The following is a 21,575-nucleotide window of genomic DNA, read 5'->3' on the forward strand; positions in this document are numbered from 1 at the left end:
AAAGCCACTCTGCCCCTTATCCTGGCAAATGAAGGGCAGTGACTAAAAGAATTTCCTAACAAAAAAAAATATATAAAAAAATTTAAACACGCTTTTATTAAAATGCACTAGAAAGTAAAAAATAATTTTTTGAGACATACCAGGATTCTCTAACAATTAATCATGTCTACGAAAATAAAAATGTGGGCGCCAAACATGGAAAGAAATACTATAAGAAATGAAAAAAATATATATATATAATTTCCTTGTAGCATTTCCTTGCACGTTTGGCGCCCACGCATTTATTTTTGTAGACATGACTAATAGTAATAATATCCTGGTGTGTCTCAAAAATTTATTTTTTACTTTTTAGTGCATTTTAATAAAAGCGTGTTTTAATTTCATATTTTTTTTATTTCATACTTTTTAGTTTTGACAGAAACTGTCACCGATTTTGGATTGTGACTAAAAACAATTGAAAGTGATATCCTGTTGAGCTAAAGAAGGTCGAAAAATCCGTAGCGTTATTAACGTATTCTATCGAGTCAAAGATGGTATGAAAAATCCGAAGAGTTTCATACTAATCCTGAGATACTGGGAGAGGTCACTAGAGGTCATTGCCGACCTACTGATTATGTAAGGTTGTTATTGTCACCAGGATTGAGTAACCATGCAAAATTTCAAGTCCATCGGACGAAGGAAACGGGTCGAAAATTGAGTTACAAGTTTTGACCGAAACAGACAGACGCAGAAGTCATTTTAAATAAAAGCATGTAATAAAAAACAAACAACGCTCCTTAGGCGATAAACAACTGAGCAAAGGAGGATTGCGCACTAACAGAAGGAACTATATTTTTCATCAAAATGGACACGAAGATAGGTCGTTTTCGTTATGCACTTGACCTATTATTGTAAAGTCCTTATCTTCGATGTACGTTTCACTTAACTGAGAGTGATTTCTAATATTTGATTATTCGGGGCTTGTTAATTCACTGCCAGTTCTGAAACTTAGGCCCCTGTGAGAATCTGTTCTCATTTTGAGTAACATCCTCGTACAACCCACATAAATCCCTTGATCACATCTCGGCCACGTATATTTATATACAACATTGAATTTCAGGAGAGGACGAGGGCGGTCTCTCGTTTTGAATAAACATCCGTTTATTAAAGAATGGTTTGAAGGGATCAGCGCCGGGAATTCGTTCTGAATAGAGGGCAGGAACTTTTTTCTGACAAGGTCATCATGAAAAAAAGGGAAGCGAGCGAACGTTTTTAATTCTGGTGCTGTCAAAACCGTGTATGCCTCTATGAACGGGGCAACTAGCATTTTCCTAAGCGTTGCAAATAATAGTTTGTCTGGGAAGCAGTTATCTTTCAGATGTTGCGATAAAAGGTTTATTTATATATTGTATTATGTATATACTGTATATATATATATATATATATATAAATATATATATGCATATGAAGTAGAAAACAAGTTTTTTTTTTTACCCAACGTTTCTATAGATTTCGCTCTGATATCCTCAGGGTAAGATGGAACAGTGGACGGGGAGCTATGTATGCACAGGTACTGACTTCAAACTATGTCGGCATAAACAAAAAATTTTTCTCTCTCTCTCTCTCTCTCTCTCTCTCTCTCTCTCTCTCTCTCTCTCTCTCTCTCTCAGATTGTTTACTCTAGCTTCTTCGCAAACGCAGTAAGGATATACCGTATCATAAAGATAAATATTTGCGAATAGTAGCCTAATTGGTAACTGAAAGTAGTGTTTCTATAAGTCATCCTTTTCTGTCGATATATTCCTTATTAAAAACTGAAGTTTGAAAATCTATTTATTTGATAGCAAAAGCTCATAAACATGTTTCCTGATGGAAGTCTCCTTCGATATAAACACAGGGATTGGTTATATTTTTCTGTTTTTATTAACTTCACATAGAATAATTTTGAAAGATTTAAGTTAACTTCCAAAACTGTTTTTAACCATAAAACTCGAACTTTAAAATCATATTTTCTATCAAGAAATTGTTTTTAAAAAGCACCTTTTCCGACAGGAATTATCATCTGCAGATTTATTTTCGAATATCAACGACTTCCAAAGAATTTGCAGTATCAAAGATTGACTTCTACAAGACAGTTATTAACAGAGACGGCCTTTCGGGGACCCCACCGCTAAAAACAAAGATTCCTCATCACTGAACCTTACCCCATTACCCTTGAATAAAAGAACATCTATATTCTGAAGCTTATTTTTCTAAGCGAATCTGACATTTTCAGAAGTCATTGCTGTTCGCTCTGTCTTCGCTGAATAATCTGTCGTCCTTTTTTTATGATTTGCATAATATGTCTCTCCAATTCTTCTGTGTAAATAAATCAAGCTGAATCAAAAGGGAACCACGGCGGAATTTGAAGGTCATTTAATATGAAGACTCAAATTTAATGCTTATTTATGACGTGTTCCGCCGACCCGTAATAATAACCCGACACGCGAAGTAACATAATGATCGGCAACATGCTACAGTCAATAATGAACAGCGTCACGCCATGTCATTTTGCAGGAATCTCTCTCTCTCTCTCTCTCTCTCTCTCTCTCTCTCTCTCTCTCTCTCTCTCTCTCTCTCTCTCTCTCCAAAGGGATTTGTGTCGAAAAACGTCCATTATCAGGATTATGGGCTTGGCTTATTTATTAACAAACTTTTAAGATTCTTGGGAGTGTTCGTGCGCGTGCGTACTACGGGAGAAACGTTCATGCCAGTTTTACATTAATCATTTTGAATATAAGAGGTGACCTGTAGATTATTTAGTTGAAGAATGCCATTACTATGATAAGCGGATTTTTGTTCGTTATCAAAGGTTGTACAGAAAAGAAGACATATGACAACAATCCCAACCTTCGTCACGTCTTTCCGCAAGAAAGAGGTCCCCCTAAAGAAATGATAAAAATTCACTCTCTAAGATCCACAGCTTTCCCAGTATAAACTACGTTTTAGAACTAGTTTTCAGAGCTTCCGCCTTGACTTTGAGAATCACTCTTATTTTTCACCATGTTACAAAGACTTTTAAGAATCACAGAAGGTATTCTAGTATTTGAAATCCTATTTTTTCTCAGAATGTAAAGTTTTCTCACGATTCGAAACTCTGTAGTTGTAAAATGATCATCTTTTTATAAAGTCGTTGCAGAATTGCTTGAACACCCTGTCGATAATAAAAAATGAACCAAGAAATAACTGCAATAAATTGCTGCTATTGATAGTCAAGAAATACAACGTCTTTCCCCGAAATCTCGATGCTATTGATGAGAAATAAGATAGATGAAAGAGTCGTCTACTGTGCATAGTATAGTGCAAAATATAAAACTAAAGTTTCACAGGTTTGCTCTCTCTCTCTCTCTCTCTCTCTCTCTCTCTCTCTCTCTCTCTCTCTCTCTCTCTCTCTCATTCAAGTGATGCTTACAAGAAGTTTCTTTCTGGCAGACTGTAGAAATGCAACCTTTTCCCAGCACCCATTGTCGGCTGCCTCTGAAGCGCATAAAACTTTTGTGCGCTATCGCGTTACCTCATTTCCAGCTTCAAGCGGAGAGGCTATCAAAAAATCTCAAGTTTTATTTACCCGACGGTGGGAAATTTCAAATGTTCTTACGCATTACAAAAGAGCTTTCCGAAATGGAATACGAATCTTTTTCCCGCCGACAAGAGCCCTTTCTGTGAGCATAGCTCTCAGGAAAAGCCATCACACATTTACTGTTAATGTCGAATTGTGTCCTTTCGAGTCAATATGACGCGTCTGTTTATAACGCAGTTGTATTCCCTTTTCAAATGTTAACACGCGTGTTTAGTGCATTTGTGATTACACGTTTGTTTTTGTTTTCCTGCGAACATTTATTGGCCCGGGCTTGTTAACCGATTCGGATAAAAGAAAAAATCTAAGCAGAGCATGGTAAAGGAAAAAAGAATAGAAAACTGTACGTTCCCTTTCAGAGCGTCGAAAGTGATACCGGAGGTTCCTTTATGCCAAAGAGATACACACACGTCCAGTTAACGATCGATCTCCGCGTATCAAATAACCAGTTGTTAACCCTCAACAATTTCAGAGATATTGTCAGGGCTCGAAACAGTTATTCTGGTTTGCGAAGACAATCAAACAATTTCTATATCGTTTCAGAATAGAAATCCAAGTACTAGACTCCCTTTGGTTATTCTACTGGACCATTCCTTTACGTGGACAATGCTTTCTACTGTTACACGTTGAAAAGTAATTTCACGAAGGACTAACTCTTTTTGACAGCAAGGCACAGAATTATGGTACTTAAATCCCCATGATAAAATTACTTTGACTTCCTTTAAAGAAAATGGAAGTAATTTGTACTTTAATAGTTTTATACAATGAATTCTCTTGCTTAAAAGTTTAGCAATAACATTAACTCTTTTATATAATATTTTCTTTTGCTTAAAGGTTTAGTAATAACGCTAACGCCTCTATGCAATATTTTCTTTTCGCGGATATGAAACAGCACAGTTTACTGGCTGAGTGGGATGAATCACGCAACAATCAGTTCATACACTTGCCTGTTTAAGTTAAAAAACATTAAATTACGATTATATTACCTTCAGAAAATCCTTAAAGGGACTGTTTGTCCCATGACTTGCAAGGAAGAGTGGTTTCGCTGTCAAGCTTTTATCTTTTATTAAAATGTTATGGAGTTTCTCCATACGAAATGTCTTTTATTGTTAACTGCCCTGTTGCTCATACATCTGTTTGAATCACTTTCACTTATAACTAACTGCATTTCATCATTATTATTATTATTATTATTATTATTATTATTATTATTATTATTATTAGTCTCATAGTTAATGCTGTAGTTATAAAATTGTTTAGTATGATAATGAAAACAGTTGAAGTCCCAATTATAAAGTTTATGCCTTAACCTCTCTCAGTCTAATAAAATTGTGACATCTCCACAGTCGGATACAGTATGGATCACATTCGGCTCTCATGGCATGCAGGGGACAAATCAGTGGTTATCGAATCAGATGTTTCCTTACCTCAGTTTAGAGTCCTTGGCTACAACAGAAGAACCATCACCGTTTCCACATCTACTGGTGAGTACAGCTGTTTCTCTCGTGTTAATGTTTTAATAGCTGACATTAAGTGATTAAGTGTCGGATCTTTTAAACTGACAGTCTACTGAGTTTGCCAAAGATATTCATCTGCTCGTTAGGGCAGCCGTGACCTTCAAAAATCTCCGATCTGATGTAGGTGAGAAGTATATTTTCGCTTTTCTGAGTTAACTGTAATTGTTGTACTTCTTATTTATAGAGTATCCGCGTTACGACTTTGAATGGATTTCGACACAAATGCTGAATAACAAATTGCTACTTGAGATGATATCTGAACATGCAGTTGATTCATTATTTCAAGAAACAAGTAACTTATATACAATAACTGTATGTTAAATTTTCTTGCAACTATCCAATCATTGCTAAAAGTGATTTTTAGCCTACCGCTTGGACATTCGCTTCACCAGTGACTACGAGAATTAGGAGGTTTAACAAGTTAGTCTCTGTTTTTCTACTTTGCCTTTTTATGACATATCAGTAGGCTATTATGAATCCCCTATCAATCTTTTAAAATTATAACCATAGTGATGGAATGAACGCTACTTTTAAATTGACTGAAACTTTTATGGGAGGTGTGTGGTTGGAGGCACCGGTTGTTGTTGAGTTGGATGAAATATCGCGATCATTATTAAATCTGGAGTGTTTTTTACTGTGCATACTCTTTCACAGTTTTCATGCCAGTTATTTTTTATGCACTTCACAACAAATTTCTTAGGCCTTTTACAACTACCAAGATATCACATATATAATTTCGTCGCAACTCTTTTTTTGGGGCGACCTGCCCCTGTATTAGCTAACATGGACTGGAAAGTCGTAATCAGGTTTAGCGAAAGAAGCCTATCACCGATGATGTTTCAAGACTGTAAGTGCAGTACAGTACCATATTTACATTATATATTTGTTTAGGCATACTTCTCTACAGTTCTTGTAAACTGGTTAAGTATACCTTAGTTTAACCAGACCACTGAGCTGATTAACAGCTCTCCTAGGGCTGGCCCGAAGGATTACTGTAGATTTATTTTACGTGGCTAAGAACCAATTGGTTACCCAGCAACAGGACCTACAGGTTATAGTGGAATCCGAACCACATTGTAAACAAGTGACTTAGCACAAATGACGAAACTACGAAGAAAAATAAGCCATGATGCAATGTAATGCTAGGTAATCTTAAAAGAGCCCTGCCCCCAGAAATCCAGATCTGGAGACTGAAAGGTTAAATCGTTCCTGTCACCAGGGGCTTCTTCTCTAATGACCTGTAAAGATCAGGTTAAGGATGCCCCATTGCCTGCGTGAGAGGTAGCTCGAGCCAGGAGGCGTCCACACTTACTGGATAATCACCCTATAGGGCAAAATAGCAAAGGATTTAAAGGAAGGACCTAATACATTAAGGTTATCTGATATTTCCTTTTTATTTATTTCTGACACTTTCTATGTCCTGTCTATTATGTTATGACACTTGGAATTCTACACACACCTAATATTTATTATTATTATTATTATTATTATTATTATTATTATTATTATTATTATTATTATTATTATATATATTATTATTATTATTATATATGTGTGTGTGTGTAATTTTACACACACGTAATGTTTATTATATATATGTGTGTATTGTTATACATATATATGCTTGTGTGTATATGCATATATATATATATATATATATATATATATATATATATATATATATATATATATATATATATATATATATATATGCATGTGTCTATGTATATACAGTATATATATATATACAAACATATACGTGTGTTTGTCTATATATACAGTATATATATATATATATATATATATATATATATATATATATATTATATATATATATATATATATGCATGTGTCTTTATATATACATTTATATACATATATATGATATTTATGAAAGATTACTCGTAAAACAAAATTCAGTGTCAGTTAGGGCTCCGTGACAATATGCAGATGAAATAAATAATAGCGTAATATTTCGGAAACAGTCAAGTAATAGATTAACAGATACAATGTATATTTATATATACAGATGGAGGTCTGTGAAGTTGAAGACTCTTCCAGAAAGCAGGCCACTGAGTCGGGATTATTTGACGGCCGACCCACGATCATCTCTTTGAGTCCTCTTTAATGCTTGTTGTAGATGTGTGTTGTCAATGGCATCGGAATTCCAAAACCCTCCGGAGATTCTTCCTTGCGTCTGTTCATTTGTTGAAGGCGGATTCGGTCATCTGGCCTTTGAGCCGTCAGCCGCTCTTCATAACAATGAGTAACAGATTCCACTAGACACGATGATTCGTTTCGTTTATATAAACGAAAAAAAAGAATTTTGATGTCCTTATCTGTTTTAGAATGTTTATGCTGGATAATTGTATGAGCAATAGGTTTGCCAGTAAATCCTAAACATTTGTACATTTGCTTAGTCGAGACTAGGGATTTTATGCACGCTGATGTCTTTGGGATTATGATTTTGTTGATTGTATTGGAGAGCTCAAAAGAACTGACACCTCCTAGAGTTTGGCTTAGTTTTGTTATTCTCTTCAGGTATGGGATTTTGATTTTATGACTGTCTTTGCAGGCTTAATTTGTGGGGGAGAATAAAAAAAAATTGGTTGGATATCTAGACCGCTTTCCCAATCACGTGGTCAGGACAATCGGTTTAAGTACAAAGTTGTGAAATAAAAAATGGGTTGTAAATGGAAGTCAAATGGTTGATGTTTACAGTTAATACAGTATTGATTATGAACAACGCAAAGTAACTGAAGAAAGTAGCGAGGGAATTTGAGTGTTGAAAAGCAAATGTTATTAAGGTAAATGGAAACCAGGAAATGGCGTGACGGAGGTTAACATGGATAGTGGAAGGGTGGAAATAGATGACTTATACTGGTATTCGGTAGTGAATATACTGAGTGATGGTAGGATGAATAAAAGGGTGAATCGCAGAATAGGTGAAGCAATGTGGGCAGCAGTATGTGTATAAAATATCTCAAGGAGTCTGTGGAAGCAAAGTTTTTGGAAAATATGAAGGAGTAATTAACAGAACTTTCCCTTATGGAATTGAAGTGGGGCCGTTTAATGCAAATAAAATAAAGAAGATGAAGCTCCAGACATTAAGTGTTTCTGTACTGTAGCATATGAGGTATAGAGAGAAAGGTCCAGTTACCCAGAAGTAAAAAGGTTAGCGGAAGTGAAAGTACGGGGTATAGTAAAGTTAAGTCGTGTGGGAAGAATGGAGGATGATAGGCTGGCAAACGGTTTATAGTTTGGAAGTAAAATGAGGAAGAAGGAGAGGTAGACCTAGAAAGTACTGAGTGGATGTTGTGAAAGAAGTACTAGTAAGGAAGAATTTCAACCACCAAGGAACAAGAGAGTGTCTGCAAGATGTAGATGAACAGCTCAGTTCGTGTGGGTGGGGTTGCCAAAACGCCGCTGGTGAGCCTTCCTTGAAGGCGTACGGGGTATTTCATGTTGAATTTTTCTGTATTGGTATTCATCAGCAATTCAGTAATTAAAGTAACCCTGTTTGAATGAGGCAGTTATTATTTTATTTTTATTTTCGGAATCCGACCCCTGTTTGGAGAAGTCGCCGTGTTAGAACTGGGGAATATATATATATATATATTTATATATATATATATATATATATATATATATATATATATATATATATATACGTGTGTGTGTGTATAATGTATATATTTATATATAAGTATACACTGTATGTATACGTATGGATAACGAAATAGAACAACCAAATTCTTGTCTTCCTGAAGACTGGTATACCTAACACAAGGTGAGCCTAAGCGCAGGTCGAGATGACCAACCGCTCCGTTGCGGAGGAGTCGGGTAGGTGTGGGGTGAGGGATTTGGTCAAGTGAGGAAAGATAAGGTTGAGGCGGGTTGAGGAGGGGGGGGAGATGGAGGAGGTAGTGGGGTGATGCGGTGGAAGAGGCCCTTTATCTAAATCCCGGCTCCTAAGAGAAAGGATCGTCCAGCTGGACACATCGGTGGTTGAAGCGATTAAGATGAAATCCTCTCCACCTGTCTCATGATCGCTAACCGATTATAGAGAAGGGATTATGTGAGAAATAGAGAGAGAGAGAGAGAAATTTACTATTGAGGCCAGGAAAAGGACAAAGAAGAATCGAGCACGAGAAAGCCCTGTTTATCGCTAATTATAGAGGAGCACGAAGAAAATTTTTCAAGATTGGAAAAATTCTAGATCTGAATTATCCTGTAAACAAGTGGATAAAACCGGAAACGAAAATATTATCACCATAAGCATTGGCTCTCGTTGAAAAAGAATTAGCCTTCCGCTTTCGTTAAAAGAAGAATACTTATGCAGAACCCGGAAGGCTAATACTTGTACTATAGACACCCTTGTCTTATCCACTTTCATGACTGTGACCGAAGGCCAGATAATATCCGTAGTCCCACATGAGATCCTCCAATGATATCTCTAGTAGCCTTTTTGTCTTGATATTCTTATATTAGAAGGCTGACATGGAGTGTAAAATAGTCTCAGGTTAATATAAGTACTCTTATTAAGAATGCTGCGCAAGGCAATCTTTTAATTGGCAGTTCATTGATAACCCTATAATGTTTTCCGTGAATGCCATAAAGATGGCAATATTTTCTGCAAAGGTTTCTCCTCAGACTTTTTTTTTTTTTTTGATAACGTGAGGTTACCAGCTGAGGTTAATTTTTTCTCTTATATTTTTGGAAGACTCAAATAACCGGGTTTGTGTTGGTTCTTTCGCCAGCTAGATAACAAAATGATAGCGTCAAGAATGGTTGAAAATGTGTGATTCTCATATTTGTATTGATTCTTATTATTACACGGTCCTTTGTGTTTGTTGTTGTGAATTTTTTCTAAATTAGTTTTATAATTATTCCCCGAGAGGGAGTTTACACCATCGAGTGTAATTCATAGTACAGAGTCGATAGCTCAGCATCAGAAACAGGGATCAGAAATTACTGGTCAGTTGCTCTAAATCACTCGTATCTTGACGCCAAAGTTCCAGGAAGTTGAAACACTTTATGATTCATGTGCTTTAAGTACAAAAAATGAAATTCGAAGTTGCTATATTTTATGTTGAATATTATCTGAATGTTCTAAATACAATTGGAATATAAGATTTAGGCCAAGCGCTGGGTCCTATGGGGTCATTCAGCGCTGAAAATAATGTTGAAACAATTGTAAGGAGAGGGTAGAAAGTAAGATGGCATACAGAGAATATGAACGGAGGTATAGAAAGACGAATGAAAGTGGTTGCAGCCAGGGGCCGAAGGAACGCTTTCAAAGACTCTTAAGTACTGCCTACAGTGCACCGCGTGAGATGCACTGAGAGCACTATCCCCCTACGCAGAAGCTAATTTCTTGCCCCTCTGATTCGGTTGCTTTCTCATCCAATTTTACATCATTAGTGAATTAGCAAGATATAAGAAAAGATTTCTGGTGAATGACAACTGAATGATCTAACTCCCTCCGCTATGACAATTTCCAGTTCTGGCTCCTTCGTCTGCGTTCTCCTCCACTTCTCTCTCGTTAGTGGAAGCGAAAATAGGAGAAGTCTTGGTGTGAATGGTGTTAAAATTCCATACAACACTGCTAGCGGGGCTTTCATATGTAAAACTCCTCGTGTCTCCTCCCTCACAAGTGTGTTTACTGAATGCTCTATTTCCCAGCGGCATCGTGACTAGCGCACCGCCACCTTTTGGGGAGTCGTGTGGTCTTCTTTATGGTGTTAGCAGCATAACGGACCATAATCATACATGGATTGCTTGTAGCTTACGAGATGACCTTCAAGCAACCACCCACGCAACGGAACAAAATGAAAAAGTGTTTATAGCTATAAAAGTTCCGATGTAACAGATTAAGTGAGGGAGTGTTCGGAAGATATTCGTGGTTTTTTCCTTTCTATTTCTAACCGTTGTTAAAAAATCTATAACAAGAGAACTTTTAGAATCAAATTAAGCAGTTAGTATATAACATTAAATGAATTAAAACATCTCCCTCATTTGTCTACAATACTCAGTTTCAGATCATTTGTCTTTATTCTTTCAGAATTAAAGTGAAATCGTAATATAAAGAAATAAATGGACCCAACTGTTTTTAAAGGGTTGAAAATGACTCGCCTTGTAAACACGCAGTATATAATTTGGTCAATACATATACCGTATCTCAAATTTTTTACCATAGGCAGTTTGAGCACTTCCCTTCCGAAAATGTTTCCCTCGTTCATGTTACGGGTATGATGTCGCGTGGCGCTGGTACCTATGAATGAAGAAGATACTCAAATTTGCACATTTTTGTGTGCCTTCTTCTCTTGATTGTTAAAAACTGTACTTAGTACTGCTTCTTTGAAACGTGCACTGGTTCAGTGTATTCCAAAAAAAAAAAGTAGACTACTCTGATACTTTTTACTACCTGCCTATTTCTTGAAATTCCACAATCCTAAAAAAAAAAATTGTAATTCACTCTAGTTTCATTTTCTATTTTCTGAATCCCAATCTGTTCTTTTGTATCGCTGTGTGAAATCTGCAAGACGAGATCTATGGAACTAATGTCCTTTTCTTTCTTAGAATTAGTCATCGTCTCCCATGTAAGGAGCTAGTGCCGCCAGGCACGCTGTAGCCAATACTAAAGCTTCTTACAGCATCCCTTCGGCCCCTAGCTGAAACCCCTTTCATTCCTTTTACTGTACTGCACCTCCATTCATATTCTCTTTCTTTCATCTTACTTTCCACCTTTCTTAACAATTGTTCCATAGTGCAACTACGACGCTGTTGCCCTGTTACACGTTTAAACAGTTCTCAATTTCCATCTCAGCGCTGAATAATCTCATAGGTTCCGGCCTTTGGCCTAAATTTTATATCCCATTTCACTCCATTAGTCATCGTCTCTAGGTTGTCGGAGACTATTCATGGATACTGGCATAAGGGTATCTCACTTTAAATCTATATGCTGTGTGCGCCTCTTGCTGTGGATCAGACAACCATTACTTCTTTTCTCTTTATATTGGTCTTCCTCAAGGCTCTGGTCTCTCCCCATAGCTACTCATCTTTATGACTGCTGATCTTTCTCAGACTGCGGATATCAGAATTTGGATGGTGATATAAGTCAGCGGATAGAAGATATTGCATAATGATAAAATTCCATGGATAAAAGTCTATAAACCCTTAGATGAGACTTTCTGGAGAAAGGCCATGGATGAAGGATTTTGGACGATGATTTAGAGGATGATTTGGAAGGTGATAAAAGTCTTTGGATGAAGCTCTTGTACGTTGATAAAAGTCTTTGGATGAAGCTCTTGTACGTTGATAAAAGTCTTTGGATGAAACTGTTTCTCGTTGATAAAAGTCTTTCAATGAAGCTGTTGTAAGTTGGTTAAATCTTTTGGATGAAACTGTTGTAAGTTGATAAAAGTTTGTGGATGAAGCTGTTGTACGGTGATGAAAGTCTTTGGATGAAACTGTTGTACGTTGATAAAAGTCTTTGGATGAAACTGTTGTACGTTGACAAAAGTCTTTGGATGAAACTATTGCATGTTGATAAAAGTCTTTGGATGAAACTATTGTATGTTGATAAAAGTCTTTGGATGAAACTATTGACGTTGATAAAAGTCTTTGGATGAAGCTGCTGTACGTTGATAAAATCCTTTGGAAGAAACTGTTGTACGTTGATAAAAGTTTTTGGATGAAGCTGTTGTACGTTGATAAAAGTCTTTGGATGAAACTGTTGTAGGTTGATAAAAGTCTTTGGTTGGAGCTGTTGTACGTTGATAAAAGTCTTTGGATGAAGCTGTTGAACGTTGATAAAAGTCTTTGGATGAAACTGTTGTATATTGATAAAAGTCTTTGGATGAAACTGTTGTATATTGATAAAAGTCTTTGGATGAAACTGTTGTACTTTCATAAAAGTCTTTCGATGAAACTGTTGACGTTGATAAAAGCCTTTGGATGAAGCTGTTGTACGTTGATAAAATCCTTTGGATGAAATTGTTGTATGTTTATAAAAGTTTTTGGATGAAGCTGTTGTATGTTGATAAAAGTCTTTAGATGAAACTGTTGTAGGTTGATAAAAGTCTTTGAATGGAGCTGTTGTACGTTGATAAAAGTCTTTGGAAGAAGCTGTTGTACGTTGATAAAAGTCTTTAGATGAAACTTGTACGTTGATAAAAGTCTTTGGATGAAGCTGTTGTACGTTAATAAAAGTCTTTGGATGAAACTGTTATGCGTTGATCAAAGTCTTTGAATGGAGCTGTTGTACGTTGATAAAAGTCTTTGAATGAAATTGTTGTACGTTAATAAAAGTCTTTGGATACAACTGTTGTACGTTGATAAAAGTCTTTGAGTGAAACTATTGTAAGTTAATAAAAGTCTTTGGGTGAATCTGTTGTAGGTTAATAAAAGTTTTTGGATGAAGTTGTTGTATGTTGATAAAAGTCTTTAGATGAAACTTTTGTAGGTAGATAAAAGTCTTTGAATGGAGCTGTTGTAGGTTGATGAAAGTCTTTGGATGAAGATGTTGTAGGTTGATAAAAATCTTTACATGAAACTGTTGTACATTGATAAAAGTCTTTGGATGAAGCTGTTGTATGTTAATAAAAGTCTTTGGATGAAACTGTTGTGCTTTGATAAAAGTCTTTGAATGAAGCTGTTGTGCGTTGATGAAAGTTTTTGGATGAAGCTGTTGTACGTTGATAAAATTCTTTGGATGAAACTGTCTTACGTTGATAAAAGTCTTTGGATGAAGCTGTTGTAGGTTAATAAAAGTTTTTGGATGAAATTGTTGCACGTTGACAAGTCTTTCGATGAAACTGTTGTACATTGGTAAAAGTCTTTGGATGCAGCTGTTGTACGTTGATAAAAGTCTTTAGATGAAAATGTTGTACGTTGATAAAAGTCTTTGGATAAAACTATTATACGTTGGTAAAAGTCTTTGGATGAAACTGTTGACGTTGATAAAAGTCTTTGGATGAAGCTGTTGTACGTTGATAAAAGTCTTTGAATGAAAGTGTTGTACGTTGATAAAAGTCTTTGGATGAAACTGTTGTATGTTGATAAGTCTTTGGATGAAACTGTTGTACATTGATAAAAGTCTTTGGATGAAGCTGTTTTACGTTGATAAAAGTCTTTGGATGAAGTTGTTGTACGTTGATAAAAGTCTTTGGATGAAACTGTTGTATGTTGATAAAAGTCTTTGGATAAAACTGTTGTACATTGATAAAAGTCTTTGGATGAAACTGTTGTACGTTGATAAAAGTCTTTGAATGGAGCTGTTGTATGTTGATAAAAGTCTTTATATGAAACTGTTGACGATGATAAAAGTCTTTGGATGAAGCTGTTATACGTTGATAAAAGTCTTTGGAGGAAACTGTTGTACGTTGATAAAGCCATTGGATGAAGCTGTTGTACACTGATAAAATCTTTGGATTAAGCTGTTGTATGTTGATAAAAGTCTTTGAATGAAGCTGTTGCACGTTGAAAACAGTCTTTGGATGAAACTGTTGTATGTTGATAAAAGTCTTTGGATGAAGCTGGTGCACGTTGATAAAAGTTTTTGGATGAAACTATTGTACGTTGATGAAAGTCTTTGGATGAAGCTGTTGTACGTTGATAAATGTCTTTGGATGAAACTGTTGTATGTTGATAAAAGTCTATGGGTTAAGCTGTTGTACTTTGATAAAAGTCTTTGGATGAAGTTGTTATGCGTTCATAAAAGACTTTGGATGAAGCTGATGTACGTTGATAAAATCTTTGGATGAAGCTGTTGCACGTTGATGAAAGTCTTTGGATGAATCTGTTGTACGTTGATAAAAGTCTTTGAATGAAGCTGTTGTACGTTGATAAAAGTCTTTGGATGAAGCTGTTGTATGTTGATACATTTCTTCGGATGAAGCTGTTGTATGCTAATAAAAGACTTTGGATGAAGCTGTTGTACGTTGATAAAAGTCTTTGGATGAAGCTGTTGTACGTTGATAAAAGTCTTTGGATGTAGTTGTTGTATGTTGATAAAAGTCTTTGGATAATGCTGTTGTATGTTGATAAAAGTCTTTGGATGAAGCTGTTGCACGTTGATAAAAGTCTTTGGATGAAACTGTTGTACGTTGATAAAAGTCTTTGGATGAAACTGTTGTATGTTGATAAAAGTCTTTGGATGGAGCTGTTGTATGTTGATAAAAGTCTTTGGATGAAGCTGTTGTACATTGATAAAAGTCTTTGGATGAAACTGTTGTATGTTGATAAAAGTCTATGGGTGAAGCTGTTGTACGTTGATAAAAGTCTTTGGATGAAGCCGTTGTGTGTTGATAAAAGTCTTTGGATAAAGCTGTTGTACATTGATAAAATCTTTGGATGAAGCTGTTGTACGTTGATAAAAGTCTTTGGATGAAGCTGTTGCACGTTGATGAAAGTCTTTGGATGAAGCTGTTGTACGTTGATAAAAGTCTTTGGATGAAGCTGTTGTATGTTGATACATGTCTTCGGATGAAGCTGGTATATGCTAATAAAAGACTTTGGATGAAGCTGTTGTACGTTGATAAAAGTATTTGGATGAAGCTGTTGTACGTTGATAAAAGTCTTTGAATGAAGTTGTTGTATGTTGATAAAAGTCTTTGGATAAAGCTGTTGTATGTTGATAAAAAGTCTTTGGATGAAGCTGTTGCACGTAGATGAAAGTCTTTGGATAAAGCTGTTGTACGTTGATAAAAGTCTTTGGATGAAGCTGTTGTATGTTGATACATGTCTTCGGGTGAAGCTGTTGTATGCTAATAAAAGACTTTGGATGAAGCTGTTGTACGTTGATAAAAGTCTTTGGATGAAGTTGTTGTATGTTGATAAAAGTCTTCGGATAAAGCTGTTGTATGTTGATAAAAGTCTTTGGATGAAGCTGTTGTATGTTGATAAAAGTCTTTGGATGAAGCTGTTGTATGTTGATAAAAGTCTTTGGATGAAGCTGTTGCACGTAGATGAAAGTCTTTGGATGAAGCTGTTGTACGTTGATAAAAGTCTTTGGATGAAGCTGTTGTATGTTGATACATGTCTTCGGATGAAGCTGTTATATGCTAATAAAAGACCTTTGATGAAGCTGTTGTACGTTGATAAAAGTCTTTGGATGAAACTGTTGTACGTTGATAAAAGTCTTTGGATGAAGTTGTTGTATGTTGATAAAAGTCTTTGGATAAAGCTGTTGTATGTTGATAAAAGTCTTTGGATGAAGCTGTTGCACGTAGATGAAAGTCTTTGGATGAAGCGTTGTACGTTGATAAAAGTCTTTGGATGAAGCTGTTGTATGTTGATATATGTCTTCGGGTGAAGCTGTTGTATGCTAATAAAAGACTTTGGATGAAGCTGTTGTACATTGATAAAAGTCTTTGGATGAAGTTGTTGTATGTTGATAAAAGTCTTTGGATAAAGCTGTTGTATGTTGATAAAAGTCTTTGGATGAAGCTGTTGCATGTTGATAAAAGTCTTTGGATGAAGCTGTTGTACGATGATAAAAGTATTTGGATGAAGGTGTTGTACGTTGATAAAAGTCTTTGGATGAAGCTGTTGTGTGTTGATAAAAGTCTTTGGATGAAGCTGTTGTACGTTGACAAAATCTTTGGATGACGCTGTTGTACGTTGATAAAAGTCTTTGGATGAAGCTGTTGCACGTTGATGAAAGTCTTTGGATGAAGCTGCTGTACGTTGACAAAATCTTTGGATGACGCTGTTGTACGTTGATAAAAGTCTTTGGATGAAGCTGTTTTACGTTGATAAAAGTCTTTGGATGAAGCTGTTGTACGTTGACAAAATCTTTGGATGACGCTGTTGTACGTTGATAAAAGTCTTTGGATGAAGCTGTTGCACGTTGATGAAAGTCTTTGGATGAAGCTGTTATACGTTGATAAAAGTCTTTGGATGAAGCTGCTGTACGTTGATAAAATCTTTGGATGAAGCTATTGTATGTTGATAAAAGTCTTTGGATAAAGCTGTTTTGTGTTGATAAAAGTCTTTGGATGAAGCTGTTGTGTGCATTGATAACAGTCTTTGGATGAAGCTGTTGTATGTTGATAAAAGTCTTTAGATGAAGCTGTTGTACGTTGATAAAAGTCTTTGGATGAAGCTGTTGTACGTTGATAAAAGTCTTTGGATGAAACTGTTGTACGTTTATAAAAACTTTAGATGAAGCTGTTGTACGTTGATTAAAGTCTTTGTATGAAGATATTTTACGCTGATAAAATTCCATGGGTTAATTTTTTCGGACAATGTAGGAAATCGGATGACTGTCGTTTTTTATGAAGATAAGAATATGAGGGACGGACATATTCTGGACGTTACTAAAAGAATGGGGATGAAAAATTTTGACGATGGTGAAGTTGCCTCTATGTTCGTAAATGCTTCCATCATTGTCAAAAGTTTTCATCCCCATTTCTAAAGAACGGCAATGAATGTTTTTGGATACTGTCATTATAAAAGAACGAGGAGTAGCGTACAGGATGATGTTAAAGAATGGTTATGAAAGAAATTTGATGGTGATAAAAGTAAATAAATGACTGTTTTGAGAGCAGTGATAAAAATAATGAAAAACAAAGTTTTTTGCGTGCATAAAATAGAAAAATGTATAAATAAATAAAAAGAATGTATACGAAAGTTTTGGAAGAAGATAAAAATGGAAACGAACGTTTTTGGACGGTGATTAGAATCGAAATGAACCCTTTTGTGGATGATAAAACGGAAGAAAATTGGCTTTTTTTTGAAGATTGACAAAAAAAATGGAATTGAAAATTTTTGGACGAGGATGAAGAGTGGAAAAGGTTATTCTCAGAGGATGATAAAGCTAGGACTTTCACTTAAAATGCAGTGGACATTATTTGATAATTCTGCCAGATGAACGATAAGCTTTAGAATTATCAGGAAGGTATGGCAACTACTTTCATTTTTACTGCGAGTCCCATTATCCAGCTCTGCTATTCCCTAGTCTCTCTCTCTCTCTCTCTCTCTCTCTCTCTCTCTCTCTCTCTCTCTCTCTCTCTCTCTCTCTCTCTCTCTCTCTCTCTCTCCTTTATGCTATACTGGATCATTTCTCCCCCGCCTTCCACCAACCTTTCTAATACAGCAAACGGTACCTATTTGGAGTTTTGATGGCTGCTCCTGACAGGGACCCATTACAAACACTGGTGGCATAATGCGCCCCTGTTGACTGAGCACGTTCTTTTGTAGTGCCGTATCAGAAAACAAACATTATCCCATGTGCCAGATTATGTGTATCAGCCCCTAATCTTCTGTTGTATGGATAACACATTCGTCTGTTTTTGTATTACCTGCCTTTCTAACATGTGTAAACTTTGCTCTCGCATTATTCCAGTTTCTTCACGGGTTCTGAGACTTGTTGATAGATGTCTTATTACCTATAGTTTTATGTGCGACTTACTCTGGTGCACGGTTTGAGTCTCTCTCTCTCTCTCTCTCTCTCTCTCTCTCTCTCTCTCATATATATATATATATATATATATATATATATATATATATATATATATATATATATATATATATATATGTGTGTGTGTGTGTGTGTGTGTGTGTGTGTGTGTTTGTGTGCGTGCTTGTTTGCTTTAAAGGAATTAATCATGAAATTTAGGCAGTCAAGCCAAGCACTACGGAGCTTTCGGCTATTCAACGCTTAAGAGTAGGAAGGTAGTTGGAGTGGCTGGACAGCATGATAAAGGGATCCAGAAAATAAAGGGGATCAATTACAAGAATCTAAAGGTGCATCAGAAAGTAATAGGTACAGAGGTTGGAAAGCAAGACTGAAGAAAGTTTAGGAAATGGAGGTAAAGTAAAAGGCCAAAAAGCTGGAGCAACTATGGAGTTAAATGACGCTGCGAACACCCTTTCGTAACGCCTACTGTACACCACGTGAGGTACACTGACGGTTAGTGCTATCTTCAGTAATCGTGGTAATAACAAAAGAATATGTCGAATGTTTGTGGTATCCTTTCTAAAAAGGACAGAATTTTAGAGTGGATTATCTACGCAGTTTTAGATTTTCTTAAACCAAAATGTTTTAACAAATGTTTGTCCTCAATCTAATCACGCACAGATTGAAAACAGAATTTTAGTATTTGCAAATACGACAAGTGAACAAAACGCAAGGTGGGATTCTAATCTGAACACTTTATCAGTCATTTATATCGAAGTGTATAAAGCGAGAGAAGTGCGCATTAATTTTTGAATCAGGAAATGCAAGAAATAAAAGAGAACTAAACTTTCTTTAGCCACACGTACAGGAAAATTAGCGCGAGGTACAATTTTTAAATAAAATCAGCCGTGTACAGGAATGAAAAAACTGTCTAAGCCCTTCAACAAAATTGCTCCCCTGATTAGCACAAAACGAGAATGACGTGCCTGTGTGAATCAGTGCGAGAAGCAAAAATATCATAATAGGGAGGGAGGGAGGTCCTGTCTCGTAGGAAGCCAGCCAAGGGTTAGAGATGGCTGTTTCGGTTACGTTCGCCTTTATCTTCATCCCACGAAGCAGCTGAAACGATAAGTAACTAATTAACTAATTGCAATCAATGCCTCCTCACTCAGTGTGCTGTAGGCGTTGCTTAAGGTTCTTTGCAGCGTCTCTTCGTCTCCTAGCTGCAACCCCTGTCATTCCTATTACTGTACCTTTGTTTATATTCTGTTTTTTCTTTCTTACTTCCATCCACTCCTAACATTTGTTTTATAGTGCAGCTGCGAGGATTTCCTCCCGTTACACCTTTAAAACCTTTTTACCCTCGATTTCCCCTGTCAGCGCTGAATGACCTCACAGGTCCCAGAATTTGGCCTTTGGCCTAGATTTTATATTCCTTATAAGTAACTAACAACCGATTTAATTACGACGCGGTGAGGGAAAATCAGCAGAGGACTGTTCGGTCTTAAAAGTTTTGTTAAGTAGCTCTACTTGGTCCTTAGTGCCGGGTAAGTGTTACTTAATTATTTGATAAGTGATGAATAGTACAGTAGATGCATTTAATCCAACTCTTGTGTTCAACTTCCTCTACCTAAAATATGGCTGAGCTATTTCTGTAGCTTTTCGTTTTCAATGTGGCATCATAATTTTTCTCTGCGTAAAGGTAATTTGCGTATAGTGATTACGTCAAGGTAAGTTGTGCCTAATGTATTTATCCTAGAATGCCCATAGACGCTTATTTGCCTCAAGGTAACTTTATTATGCTGATTACGTCACCGTAAGTTGTGCTCAGTGTATTTATCCTAGTATGCTTGTCTGCAAGAGTCGCTGAATCTACTGTAGGTTGATTATGTATACGTCTTTCCAGAATTTTCATTGTACTGAAATAAGCTAAATTATGTAACTTTTTTGACGGGATGATGGTTAATGTTAATTTCAGACATTGTAACCATAGTATGGGGTTCTTTAGTAGCCTGCGTGGTACTAGATTAGAGTCACGGTTCCTTTACAGTGAACTGAAATGGAAATGGTCATAGCACTGTAGCCAGAGGTGCCGATAAACTCGCAGGCAAGCAGGCAGTAGCCCCAACTAAGACAGAAAAACCTGGTATTAATGGAAATTAGTTTAAGCTTCTTTAGCAGCTGGAAACAATTAGTAGACTGATAGCGAACCTATTATACTGATCAATAAAACCAGGAAAAACTGCTTCGGCTCAAAGAATTTTCTAATCACATTTCCATATTCAGCTGTTTATTGCAAACCTATGTTTAGTATGAAAGAGTGAAGAGAAAATATGTCCACGTTTTAAGTATTTAAGCTTGTGGTTATTTGAAGCAAGCTCCCATATGCAGTTTCATACAGTTTGGGACTTCCACTTCTGCGAGTGATTGCTCCTAGTTGCTGGACCTGTTGCTGAAAAAAGAAAAAGTAAACACTCTTAGGCCTCGCAATCCAAAACGCATCGCGTTTTGGAAGTCTTTTAAACCCAAGTCCTGGTGCGGTTTAATCGCAACGCTTGTTTGACTTCAATAAACTAGCAAGATAATTTACTCCCAATAATAATCATATCAACTGATGTATGTTTATTTACCGATCTGAACAAAACTACACAAACAACAATAGTTGTTGTCTTTTTAAAAAAAACTATATAAAATCATTATTGTTGTTATTATTCATAATAGCAGAGACTTAAAATGGAAACCCTTGAAAAAAATATCAAGGCAAAAGCAGTACGGAGTATAGTTGTTATGAATAGAAAATTAGTAGTAACAAAAATTGAGCTGAAAAACAAAGATAATCAATATTATAAACTTTATACAATATCGTTAATTGCTGAACATTCACTTTATGAAACCGAATTGGAACATATATTTTAATTCATTCGGAACTGGAGTAAGAAACGGGATAATCAAAATATATATTTAAATATGTGTAATTCTTTTGCATTTTAAGAAAAACTTTCCATCAAATTTCAGCTTAAGGTGTACCCTAAGTTATACAGACTTAGAAAAAAAACGC

At 36.0% G+C, this 21,575-nt stretch overlaps 1 protein-coding gene across 16 annotated transcripts in view; it reads left to right on the plus strand.

Annotated features, from left to right (window-relative positions):
• Positions 1 to 21,575, plus strand: part of Rdl (Resistant to dieldrin) — a 401,707-nt gene that overhangs the window by 345,313 nt on the left and 34,819 nt on the right. For all 16 annotated transcript variants that reach the window (XM_067089770.1, XM_067089643.1, XM_067089664.1 and 13 more), the window contains one exon: positions 4,942 to 5,079. In XM_067089770.1, coding sequence (XP_066945871.1) covers positions 4,942 to 5,079 — 138 coding nt within the window. The remainder of the gene's footprint in view (positions 1 to 4,941; positions 5,080 to 21,575) is intronic.

This window comes from Macrobrachium rosenbergii, chromosome 4 (assembly GCF_040412425.1).
Source record: "Macrobrachium rosenbergii isolate ZJJX-2024 chromosome 4, ASM4041242v1, whole genome shotgun sequence".
NCBI lineage: Eukaryota > Metazoa > Arthropoda > Malacostraca > Decapoda > Palaemonidae > Macrobrachium > Macrobrachium rosenbergii.